At 42.6% G+C, this 12,576-nt stretch overlaps 1 protein-coding gene across 1 annotated transcript; it reads left to right on the forward strand.

Moving 5' to 3' along the window:
- Nucleotides 1–1,017: 1,017 nt before the first annotated feature.
- lfng (LFNG O-fucosylpeptide 3-beta-N-acetylglucosaminyltransferase) lies at nucleotides 1,018–9,183 on the forward strand. Its single transcript, XM_017455162.3, has 8 exons — nucleotides 1,018–1,580; nucleotides 5,924–5,972; nucleotides 6,249–6,351; nucleotides 6,437–6,590; nucleotides 6,677–6,762; nucleotides 7,070–7,235; nucleotides 7,323–7,408; nucleotides 7,501–9,183. The coding sequence occupies exons 1-8, from the start codon at nucleotides 1,131–1,133 to the stop codon at nucleotides 7,565–7,567; spliced, it is 1,161 nt and encodes a 386-aa protein (XP_017310651.1). The 5' UTR covers nucleotides 1,018–1,130; the 3' UTR covers nucleotides 7,568–9,183.
- The last annotated feature ends 3,393 nt before the right edge of the window (nucleotides 9,184–12,576 follow it).

The raw sequence follows: 12,576 nt of genomic DNA on the forward strand, positions 1-12,576 counted from the left end.
ACAACACTATAGACCTATGGTTCAAAGGGAGGCCTGGGGACCCCCAGGGGTCTGACATGGTGATGGTGGAAATCTCTATTGTTAAACTTCAATTGTTTTGGTGTCCCAAAAGCCTCAAAGGAAAATGAACACTTTTTAGCAAAATGTCTTCCAACATTTTTCATTAAGTTTATATTATATATGTTTTGTTTTTTTCAGACAGCCTTTAAGAACGACTTCTTTGACAAAAGAAGAACGTATGGAAATCGTTCTCACAGCTGGATCGGGAAGCTGTTGCAAGATTGCAATGGAGTTTAACAGGAAACATGGCGAGCACATCACACACGACACTGTCATCAAACTTATAATCAAATTCAAAAAGACTGGAAGTGTTGTGGACCGACCGAGAAGAAGTGGACGTCTACGAGCATCCGCTGACGAAGACACAACCCACAAACACAGTCCCCTACGTATGGAGACTTTTAAGACACCCTATATTTACTAATATACTAATGTGTCACACTAAGGTGTTTGTTCTTCATGTGTCCATTTTTTTTTTATTCTAAAGCTCAACAATTGACAAACAAACAAACAAATATATATACAATCAGACTATTAGTAAAGTGTTTTATAGGCTACAGAATATTTGAAATCTCTTTAACAGAGTATAAGTGGTTTGGGTTCTGGGGTGAAAATAAAAAGCTGTAATGACTCCAATGAATAAATCTGAATACACTGAGTAATGTTCTTAATGTTACAATTATAACTTGATTATATAGTAATGCAATTACTTCAATATAGTTTTCTGCAATAAATAAAACGTTTCTGGATCTCTGCAGAAGCCTGTGGTTGAGGGGGGTTAGGCTTGAGTGGGGTTTATTTGCCCCCAGTTGCCTCGACAATAGTGTGTGTGGGCGGGTGTCGTTACAGAGTCCTTCCACTGCCAAGCACCCGCGGTACTTCCCGCTCGACATCCACTTTAGACCCGCCCACATGGGCGTGGTTTACTTCACAGGCAGCTTATAAAAAAGCCTCACAGGCGCCTCTGCGAATTTTTCCCCCGAGTGCTTCAATAGGGACAGGGTTGACACAGTGTGTTATGCGGTGGTCATCGCGGAGGAGTACAGCTTGGTTTTAGAGTTCTTATCAACATGTTAAAAAGTTCCAGCAGGAAAACTGTGCTCTGTGCAGTCGGAGCAGCCGTCACCTGCGCGGCGCTGCTTGTGGTGGTCGCTCAGCAGCAGCAGCGCAGCAGCAGCAGCGCGCACGGTGACGCGCACGGTGACGCGGAGGTGGGGATGCGCACCTTACAGAGTGTTGCCGAGTTGGAGGTGGATGGAGGAGTGCAGAGCGACCAAGCAGCAGCAGCGCAGGACGGAGGAGGAGGAAAGAAGGGATTTTCCGCCTATTTTTCCAAACTGACGCGGAGCAGGAGAGATGCGGAGAAACCCACCGCGGCGGTCGCGGGCGCTCCGTCCAGCGCGCCGGCTGAAGAGCTGCGTCCTGAGGACCTCTTCATCGCCGTGAAGACCACCAAGAAGTTCCACCAGCCACGGCTTGATCTGCTGCTGGAAACCTGGATTTCAAGGAACGTGCAACAGGTAAGTCTTGTCTCAGGCGTATTTCTAATCTTGCCTAACACATGTTCTTCTTAACCCTTCATGTGAAGAGTCTTATTTGTAAGGTTTAAGTGGGTAGGATTAATGCTATATGTACCCCTCATCTTTGGCAGTTCAACCTCCTCCAATACTCTGTGAACTTGCAAATAAGGACATTGTAAAATTCCCACTGATCTCTGATTCCGTAGGGTTTTTTTTTTTTTTTTTTTTTTCCATCTGGCTGGATCAGAACCTTTAAGAGACACATAATACATAGAACAGTCCCCACTGCACTCCCTCCTCTTCTGTGGTTCCCTCTACACCCTAACCCCCCCCCCCCAATTGTTTGTAGCTGTCCCTGTGAATGCACAAGGCCGGGATGCATCATGGCTCCGGCCTCTGGGCTGTCCCTCTTTCCAGGGCTAACAAAGCATCCTTCTGAAGGGCAAAGAAAAGCTTTCCCAGGCGTTTGCTTCCCACTCTCCATGGGAACCAAGGATCCAAGGCAGTGGCCGGATCAGGCAGGCCTGCACAGTGGGGAACAAAAAGCAAGGCTTCGTTAAGACAAAGGCTCAGGATCTATAGGCAAGTTTCAGGGATCTGAGGAGCATGCCAAGTGACGCACAGTGTGAAAACGCGGTTCTGAGAAACGAGTCTCTTTTATAGTGGGCCACAAAAGCATACTTGGCAGGACCAAACCATGAACAGTCAAAGTGATTTTATCCACCACTGAGAATTGTCATGCATTCTTGAGCAAAAGTCATTTTAATTCGCCTCACACATTGTCGAAATATGCATCCTGAGATTTGTTTCCAAGCTCGAGAACACCGCTGCTTTGATCAGTCATTTGAATATGGTTGTCAGGGCAATAGATACAGTCTTTCTTATTCTTTTACGCTTTCAGCCTCATTCTTTATCTCGCTCAGAACAAAGAACGTTTCAAGGTTTCCAAGAGCATGAAAACTACAGACAGATTAGGCTCCCTGGGCTAGCAGGTTCTCTACGTTGTGCGAGTAATGAGCTGAATAAGAGCACACAGGAGCTCAGATAAGAAGTCTAGCTCAGTTTTTCATGTTTTCGTATCCCAACGTCTGTCCGTGCTTAGAGGTGCTTTCCAAAGTGAATCTTGGTTCCCACTGATTCTGTTCTGCACAGTCAGTGAGTGATGCAAGTTAAGTTGGCAGCAGAGAGAGTTAACAGAATGCTCCTAATGTGGACAGCTGCTAGAGAGCGCTGCGGTCATAAAAGACCAAAACAAGCCCAAATACAAGTGGGAGTTCCTAGAGAATGGGTGCCAGGTGGCCTGGCCTGAGAGAACAATAGACTGAGTGCTAATGAATCCTCAGATTCCCAGTGTGTACATATGGGTGTTTGCATTAAGGACATTTCAGCGTTGGGCCCTGCAACACCTTGGCATGTGAAATCCCAGTAATTGTCATCTGAACTGTTTTGGGATTAGCCCAAGGTCTTTTCTAGCAACAATGAAAAGGCCGGTGTTTAGAGTTGGCCATGCATTGTGTAGCATGGGAACTACATAGCATATGTCAGGGGAGGCTACCAGTTTGGAAAGCATGATGAACAGGGCCATGTGGGCCTGTGATTGTATCCTGAGACATATCTAGCTTTAGTGAGTGCTGTGAGCCATCTCTAGTCGCATTGTGTCATGCTTTGTGCACTCCTGTATGGGTGACGAATAGTTCCCGCTGCAGCACTGTTTACATGTAAATAATGCGGATAGATCCAATCAAGTCATTATGTTGATACTGTACCCGTGAGTGTCCCAGACCGGCTGGGAACCAGAACTTTTTTCCAGATAAGGTTTGATCAATCCTACCCCATTCTTCTCTGATGTCCTTGCTTTCAGAGATCTTTATTTTTTTTTCTTTTAGAAATCAGACCTCAGTTGTTAGTTATGTTTTCAAAAGCCCTTAACTAGAAAAGCTTTTACGCCAATTGTCCTGTAGGTGGAACACAAAGTCCTATCATTTTTATCACAATGGGATAGATGATACATGGCAATCATTTTCGAGAAGTCTGTTCCTCGGAATAGTGTTATTCTTTCGGTCTGATTCACTGCTGCTAGGATTGTTTCAGACCACAGCTCCTGGTTTCCGGTGTTTCTCTAAATTTCCCCCCTGGAACAATGGAGCTTCCCTCAGTGAGTGAACTCTACAACAATAAAAAGAGAGTTTTGCCTATAGTGTACTGTCCGGTGTCCAGTTACACACACACACACACACACACACACACACACACCCTGAGTTATTACCTCCATTATTTAACATAAAAAGCTATACCTTGACCACATACTACTGTACATGTCGTTTTTTTCAGGTATCTATATTAATCCATTTCTCATTTTCCTGTTCAGTCGTTTTAAATAAAGGGAAAGGGGTGGTAGTAGACTGTGGTTCACCCTGGCACAGGCCGGAAAGCAGCCTGTGCGGGTGGCTAATGGAGGGAGGAGCGTCTGTTTGTTTCCTTCCCGGGGAGCTGGAGACAGCCAGCCAGGCTCCTTGCTCTCTCTCTGTTCAACGCCAGCTCTGGAGATGGGGAGGGCCTCTCTGGGCTCCCCAGATCTTATTTGGAATCCATATACATCTCCAGAAACTCCCTAGGTTTGTTTTGTTTTACCTGGAATAATACGGTGTAAAATAAGGTATATTCCAAAGTTAGGAGTCTGCATCCGTACATGAGAAAACAAGCTGTCATGAATCATCACTTGGTGTCTGGCTTAAAATGTCTTTGATAATTGGATAGTTCAGGTAAAGGGAGAATCCAAGAACAAAGGGCTTGCTATGGGGAAACCGCTTTTTTAGTTAACCACTGCAGCTGTATGCAAATGAAGCCAAACATATTTCTAGTTTCCCCCCAGCGAGGGCTTCAGTCATCTTCAAAACACTCTGCATTGTTCGGCGAGAGCCGGCCAGAGAATGGTACGAAAGGGAGGTGTGGGTGTTGATGGAAGTGAATTAGGGGTAAATGGCCACACAGACATGCACAAAGACAGGGGCTCACACATACTAATCAGCTCTGAGGTTTCTTTTCTGTTTTCTGGGCTGTCTGTTAGTAGCTAGTTCTGGCAGCTGCTTCTGTGATTAGCCGGGCTTTTCAGAGGAACTGAACGCAAACAGCAGTGGCCTCTGATCCTTCAGCAGCCAGCCCTCGCTGTACAAACAGAGGCAGTGGGCACTGGACTCCAGCATCTCCCGCTGAACATCTGCTCAAAGTTTGCTCTGCAAACCAATCAAATGTTTAAAAGGTTAAAAGAAAATAAAAGCCATGGCAGAAAGGAAAGTGTGTGTGTGTGTGTGTGTGTGTGTGTGTGTGTGTGTGTGTGTGTGTGTGTGTTTATGCAGAGCAGGACGTTTGACAAAGCTACCTTCTGGCATGAGTTCAGGCTGTTTTTGACAAACTGAGCACAAAGGCCAAGCAACAGTGGAGTCAATTAGACCGCAGTTAGAGCGTGTGTGTGTGTGTGTGTGTGTGTGTGTTTAGGAGGCCATGGCCAGGCAGGCCTGTTCTGACACGTGGCTGTGATAAAGCAGCAGGTGGCAGGTGTTGTCTCACCTCAACTGCAGTGTAAACAGGTTAACGGTGGACACTCTTTCATCCGGCTGTGTGAGGAGTGTGGCAGCGAGGCGCCTTTAGACCCAGCCTTCCTGCCGCTGCCGAGCACCTGCTCTGTCTTATCTTCCATAAAGAGTGTCTAATCCAGCCCTTCTCCTCCCACCATCCTCTCTTAAAACAGGGGCAGGATCACACCTCAGTCTGAATGCACTGCAGCTGCATGCGTAATGGCTTCTATCTTGACCTGAGAATGAAACCTCGAGTCTTTCTGTCACTCTCCTTTCCAGCTTGCATGATCTGTGGATTAATTTCACATGTGCAGCCTCTTAAATAATTGTATGCCATTTAGACATGTGAAGTGGATAAGGGGGGGGGGGTCTGAGGATAGAGAATTAATATGGTGGCTATGGTGGGCTTGTAAAATGGCATGGTGGTGGGGGGGGTGTTATGGGGGTGGGTGGGGTAGGTTGCTGTCCTCTCTCTTTGTTCTGTGTCTGGGATACTTTGGGGTTCTGGAGCAGTTGCCATGGAGAGCTTCAAAAGCAGCAACAAGGCCTCTTTTATGCAGTGGGGTAGAGCTTGGCTTGTTTAACCACCAAAGTTTTCCATGGTTTAAAACGCAGACAATGACTCCCAATCAGCCTGTATGAAATAAATAGCACACAAAGACACATTTAGACCAAGCCAGTTCCTGTTATGCGTTATCTTTGTTGTATTGATTCCATGACGGATCGCCAAAAATAGAGCTGACCGTTTTATGTTCTTTGTTTCCTCAGACGTACATCTTCACAGATGGCGAGGATGAGGAGCTGAAAAAGAAAATGGGTGAGTACAGTCTCGATATGAACGCTGTGACCCCAGCAAGGGCAGGCATTCCTGGTTGTTGAAAGTTGGAACCAGTTGAAAGCAGCCATATAATCCCCATGAACATCTTGCTCTGAGCTCCAAGCCAAATGGTATAAAGAGTTGTACAGTGATTCCTGATCACTCTTGGCCTGAAGTGATGTGCATTAGTCAAGAGATAGGACTTTGCGAACTGATGAATGGTTTGAGGGGTATTGTGTGTGCACTGACCCAGATCTACCCTCTCGTTCCATGCAGGAAACCATGTCATCAACACCAACTGCTCTGCTGCTCACAGTCGCCAGGCTCTGTCCTGCAAGATGGCTGTGGAGTACGACAAGTTTATCGAATCAGGAAAAAAGTAAGTGTGGCAGTTTTTTTTCAACACACCCTTGTCAATCTGGCAAACTTCTCTGTGCCTTTAATAACATCGCTTTCTTCTTCAGATGGTTCTGCCATGTGGATGATGACAACTACATGAACGTCAAGACACTTGTCAAGCTGCTCTCTCTATACCCTCATACTCAGGACTTGTACATTGGCAAACCCAGCCTGGACAGGCCCATTGAGGCTACAGAGAGACTCGGTGACAACAAGATGGTAAGTAGCTAAAGACTTCTTGGGATAAATATCAGTTCTGATTGATGTGAAGCCAAATAATGCTCAAACCGGTCCTTTCTTTTCAGCGACCCGTGAATTTTTGGTTTGCCACTGGAGGAGCTGGTTTCTGCGTTAGCCGTGGTCTGGCTCTGAAAATGAGCCCTTGGGCAAGGTCAGATGTGTGTGTGTGTGTGTGTGTGTGTGTGTGTGTATGTATGTATGTATGTATGTATGTATGTATGTATGTATATATGTATATATGTATATATGTATATATATATATATATATATATATATATATATATATATATATATATATATATATATATATATATATACACATATATACATACATATACATATACATATTTTAGGGTTAGGGTACCTGTTGGGTTTGCATTCATGTATCTATATAAACCTTTCTGTTTTTATCCAGTAAATGGTCATAAGTTGACCTGTAAATCCTGTTTCTTTTCCAGTGGTGGTCATTTCATGAACACCGCAGAGAAGATCCGTCTACCGGACGACTGCACCATCGGCTACATCATCGAGTCGGTTCTGGGGGTTCCACTGACACGCAGTAACCTGTTCCACTCGCATCTGGAGAACCTGCAACAGGTGTCCCAATCGGAAGTACACAAACAGGTGTGTTTATGAGACTTTTACTTTAAGCAAACTGACCTGTGACGGATGCCCAGTTGTAATTTCAACTCGTATTTGTCTCTGTTTCAGATTACACTGAGTTATGGTATGTTTGAGAACAAGAGGAATATAATCAACATGAAAGGAGTTTTCCCGGTTCAGGAGGACCCATCCAGGTAAGAGTTCTTTAAATGTTGCAAAAATATGCCACTTGGGACTAATTCAGAGTTATTTAGGTTGAATTCAAATTCATTTGTCTCTCTTGCAGGTTTAAGTCTGTGCACTGTCTGCTCTACCCGGATACTCCGTGGTGTCCTCCTCAGGTTACCTATTAAGGCAACCAGCTCCTCTCTTGTATCCTCGTCCCGACTGAGCCTCAGTATCTGAAAGGCACTAGGGACCAGCGTGGTATTGGCCCATGTGGCTGCTTTATTTGACATTGCAGTGCAACGCGGCCTCTCGTGTGTTTTTTTTTTTTGTTGTTTTTTTTTTTTTTAACTGGGCTGCTGTGCGGCCTGTCTACGGACATTTCCTTCCTGCCTGGTGCGTGAGCTTCCTGTCTGTGTACCAAGCAGTGGGGCCCACGGTCCATCAGGAAAACAGGCTTTCAGCACCAAGCTTCACAGGCAATCAGCAGTGCTTGCGTCCTTCATGTTGCTTGTATTTATTGCAATTCTCATAGAATGTCTTTTCTATTATACTATGTCCATGCCTTTCTTTCTGCCAGCTTTACTATGCTTAGTACATATAAAATCTTCTCTTTTTTTTTAAAATTTTTTAAATTCGTTTTCCAAATGCAATTCAGGATTTTAACTTCAGGTCTGAAGTAACAAGCCTGAAAGAGCGATTTATTTAAATGCGAGTGCTTTATTAAGTTGTAAAGGACTCCGGATGACATAATTAGATGAAGGGTAATTCCGTTGTTAGTTTCATTTTCAGCTTCAGCGTTTACACTATTGCTATTACCTTTGTATAAGCTGATGAGCTGATAATTTATTATATAATTTGTGCTGGCAAAAGGCAATTTCCATATGTGCCATCAGATTTGTTTGCATCTGTAGTACATTAGGATGAAGCACTTTTCTCCCTTACTGTTCTGAAAATGATTGTGATGACGGGCCTCGAAGCTGTGTGATGCAACTTAACGTAATCATTAAGAAATGATTTATATTTCCAATGCCATTACTTGCATTCAAACAATCTTGGCAAATTTTTTTTTTTTTTTTTTTTTTTTTTTTTTTTTTAAATGAGAATTTCTTGATTTGTTAGCTTTACTCTGAGATATGTTTCATGGAAAGTTGCACAGCTTGGTTGAATGAACTGCTCATTGCTCTTGTAAAGGGTTTCTTGCTAATGTTTCGTAAGTGGACCAGACCTGCCAGCATGACCTCGGCCAATTTTTTGTATTCGATTCCAACGAGTCAAAAACAATCGACAAAATCTACAACATGTTTGAGTATTACAGTGTACCTGGCCTGCTCCACATTCCTGTGTCATTTAGGGGTGTCTACTCTTGAAATCATATAGCTGTCATGATAAAACTTTATATGAGCAATGGCAGTGTGCCCTTACAGAGGCTTTCTCTGTTTATTACTATTATCATAATTTTTTTTTTTGCAATGACCCACATTGGGTAGACTGTACGTTATTTTAAAGCAGTATCTTATTTTACTGTGCCATGTTAAAAAAAAAATTGTACATAGTCGTTTAGATGGTATTATGCTTTCACCTGTGGATCAGACATGGTTCTGAGGTCTGCTTGTTGTTGTTTTTTTTGTATTGCTTAGAATTGTGCTAATGGCTGTAATTTATCCTCCAGTATCTGGATTCTCCAATTGTACAAATGCTTTTCACTCAGGGATTAACGTCCTGATGGAGTTACTGCTGTACTCCACTGTGGTAACTGTGCATTAGCTTTCGAATAAAAACGGTATACCCGCTGAGAAAACTATACATGTGTCTGTGTTTTACCTTTCCTCTCATTTCACACTCGATGCATATTTAAACACTCGCTGAAACAGGAAATGAACCTGACTCTCTGGACTGACTAAAGAAAACACTGAAACGTAACAGTGTATGAACCAGCATCTACATAGTGATGGAAAAATGGCAGGGGGGGGGACATGCCGTTCCACATGTGACCACAGTTTAAATACACGGGGTTGACCAGACTTCCTTGTGCATTGTTTGATTTCAAAACCATTTAGGAGAGATCTTTTGTAGAAGTCCAGCAAAACAAATCCATATAAAACGACACGTAACCGAACATATAATTATTGCTAGATGTATAAAGACATGTTTTAGTAGACTTCTTTGTCAGTCTGGTCTTGTCCAAAGCAAAGTGCAAACAGCAATATTAAATCCCAGCCATCATTTTTCCACTAGAAGAGGACAGATAGTAAAGTCATCAAACAAAAACTGTGCCAAAAACCACAGACTGGAGATCTTGTGTGATCTTTACTTGGACAAGAAGCATGTTCCTCCTCTCATGAGCAGGTTTCCAGTGATGTTTTCCAGGTCATGTAGCGATAGCAAAGTTAATTCTATACCAATATTTGTTGAGCTTATAACAAGAATAGTTTTCGAGTGATGTAAGATAAGGAATTTGGCTTTTGACATAGACATACAGTACTGAATAAAAGTCTTTATGACTTCTGCACAAAAACATTTTGTATCTCCAAGCATTACTTTTGTAAGATTTGTAAGAAAAAATGAAATTGTATGTTAGTAAAGAAAGCAACATATTACATAACAGACCACTTTTCAGACAAAAAAAAAAAAAAAAAAAAAAACATGAAAAGGCTGCTCAGTTTTGCATGCAAAGAAAAGAAGCAAGTGTGACAGTTCAAGTCTCGAGAAGAACTGTTGCACATATTCTAAGGTGCTAAAACTTACCAGCAAATTTCCTTATAAAACTTTTAACTGATGATCAGTGTAAATTGTTATTTTGTCTTCTGGGGAAACATGTAAATATCTTATGTAGTTTCTGAAGGGCAGGAGTAAATGAAAATAAATAAGATCTTTAAACAAAATAACAATTTACACCGATCATCTTGTTGAAAAGTTTACACCCCCCTGGCTCTTAATGTATTGTTTTGCCTTCTTGAGCATCAGTGAATGTGTGCACCTTTTGCAATAGTTGGTCCCTCAGAGTCCCTCAGTCGTCCTCGGTGTGAAAAGATGGATCTCTACATCATATAGTCTCTGTTGGAAAGGGGTCAAATATGCAGAAGATGCTGGAAAAGTGAAGAATGTGCAGGACCTGGAGGATTTTTCTGAAGAACAGTGGGCAGTTTAATTGCTCAGGACAAACAAGGAACTCATGAACAACTCTCATAAAACATAAACACATCATGTCAGTGATCATCCAGGTAACGACACACAGTATTAATAATCAAGCGTGTGTAAACTTTTGATGTTCTCATGAGTAGAACAGTAGTATGGGAGCATATTTTAGTCTGAAAGATAAGCAGAACAACATTAAGTCCTGTTACCTAAATATCTACTGGTCCAAACTGTATTTCAGAATTAGGGCTGTGCAGAACACAGACAGTTCACATTTTGCTGAAAAATGAGGGGCTGAAAAGAGGCGTCGTGATAACAAGTTCGTCTGGTAGTCACAGAGCATCAGACGTGTTGGCATTAGTCTCCTCAGCCACAACACAGAAATGGACCAAAGTAGTTATTATGGGCTCTGCTTGGGAGTGTATCAGCTCAGCAGATTATTTTATCTAGATGGTTTGAGATAAGGTTTAGCACCTTTTTTGACTTGGTGCATGAAACTGGCATGTGTGAGACTCATGTGGCTCCCCTGAGACTGAAATAGAAGGTAGAGATTAGACATATTAGATAGTATGTACTGCTGAAACCGTTGCCAAGTGTGAACAACAGGATGTCACTCTCTCTCTCTCTCTCTCTGTCACACACACACACACACACACACACACACACACACACACACACACACACACACACACACACACACACACACACACACACACACACACACACAGTGGTGTGCTTTAAATGCATCACTTGGTGTAATAATGGTTTGAAGTCATTATTGTTGGTCAGTATTATGGCTACACCCTGAGAACAGCTTTTAGGGAACATAGTTTGTTTTCCGTTCTCATCCGTACTTCAAATTCTCATCTATAATTAGGGCCTCGGGGTCTGTTGTGACTGCTTCTGCAGCGAAGCGTCAAAGAGTTGGACCACACAATGACTCAACACAGTCTGACTAGAACAGGAGCATAGGCTGAATCGCTGTCGGTTGCTTTATTTCACGACGCACAAATATCCCTCACTCGGCTCAAACGCCGCCAATGCGGAGTAAACACAACGAATGCTTTAGGAGCGTGGAAATCTAAACGTAAGCTGATCGCTCGATGCCATGTCTTGTTTGATTAAATGGTTCTGCCTATAAGATTAATGGCAAATAATGAACATTTAGGAGACTGGGGGAAAGTAAATGGTTTCATATGTGTAGAAACAGTTGTGTTTCTTGGAAAAATTAGGTCTATTTTCATTCTGAGTCAGAGTGTCCCAGGCATCTAACACCTTTTCAGAGTGAAAACTTTTCGATTCTTGTTATACCTCATCATGACGAATTTGCTATTTCTAAACCAGATGTCAACTTCTTAATTACATGCTAAAGGAAGATTGCTGTCCATCAGGGCTCCGTTTACATCAGCGGCTCGAGAAGGAGATTCAAAACGAATACGGTTAACTTTAACTTCTCAGATGTGATGTCATGTAGAAGGTGTGATAGAGATCAGATAACATCAGCTTCCTGCTACCTCTAATTTTGGAAGTGTTCCTATCTACATTTTAACCACTTATTCTAAGAAAAACTCATAAATGCACCAGCATTGCACCCATCCTAGATCTAGTAAACGGTGAGGACTACAGGGCGCCCCAAAAGTTTCCATACACAGGGGGAAATTAACGCTTTTTAGCAAAATGTCCTCCAAAAGTTTTCATACTTAGTTTATATTATATTTATATATTTTTCAGATAGTATTTAAGAATGTCTTTGACAGGAGAAGAGCATATTAAAATCATTCTCACGGCTGGGTCGGGAAGCTGTCGCAAGGTTGTGATGAACGTGGCTAGGACATCACACACGACACTGTTGGCAAACTTGGAGCCAAATTTGTGAGAGACGACTCTGTGTCTGTTTACAAAGAAATGGAAATCATGTAGAGCATGTTTTGTACATAAAGTTACATTTCGCTAAAAGGTGTTAATTTCCCCTATGTATGGAGACTTTGGGGAAACCCTGTAGAAATACTAGCTTCACGTCTCCATGCTAGTGCACTAGTAGTTCTTAACAGCCAATTTC

Source organism: Ictalurus punctatus, chromosome 24 (genome assembly GCF_001660625.3).
Source record: "Ictalurus punctatus breed USDA103 chromosome 24, Coco_2.0, whole genome shotgun sequence".
Lineage (NCBI taxonomy): Eukaryota > Metazoa > Chordata > Actinopteri > Siluriformes > Ictaluridae > Ictalurus > Ictalurus punctatus.

What these genes read in the sequence shown, in the direction of transcription:
- lfng (XM_017455162.3), top strand. Translation starts at nt 1,131, where the DNA reads ATGTTAAAAAGTTCCAGCAGGAAAACTGTGCTCTGTGCAGTCGGAGCA. An exon ending in GGAGCTGAAAAAGAAAATGG is followed by an intron (nt 5,973 to 6,248) that starts GTGAGTACAGTC and finishes CGTTCCATGCAG; the next exon opens with GAAACCATGTCATCAACACC. An exon ending in TTTATCGAATCAGGAAAAAA is followed by an intron (nt 6,352 to 6,436) that starts GTAAGTGTGGCA and finishes TTTCTTCTTCAG; the next exon opens with ATGGTTCTGCCATGTGGATG.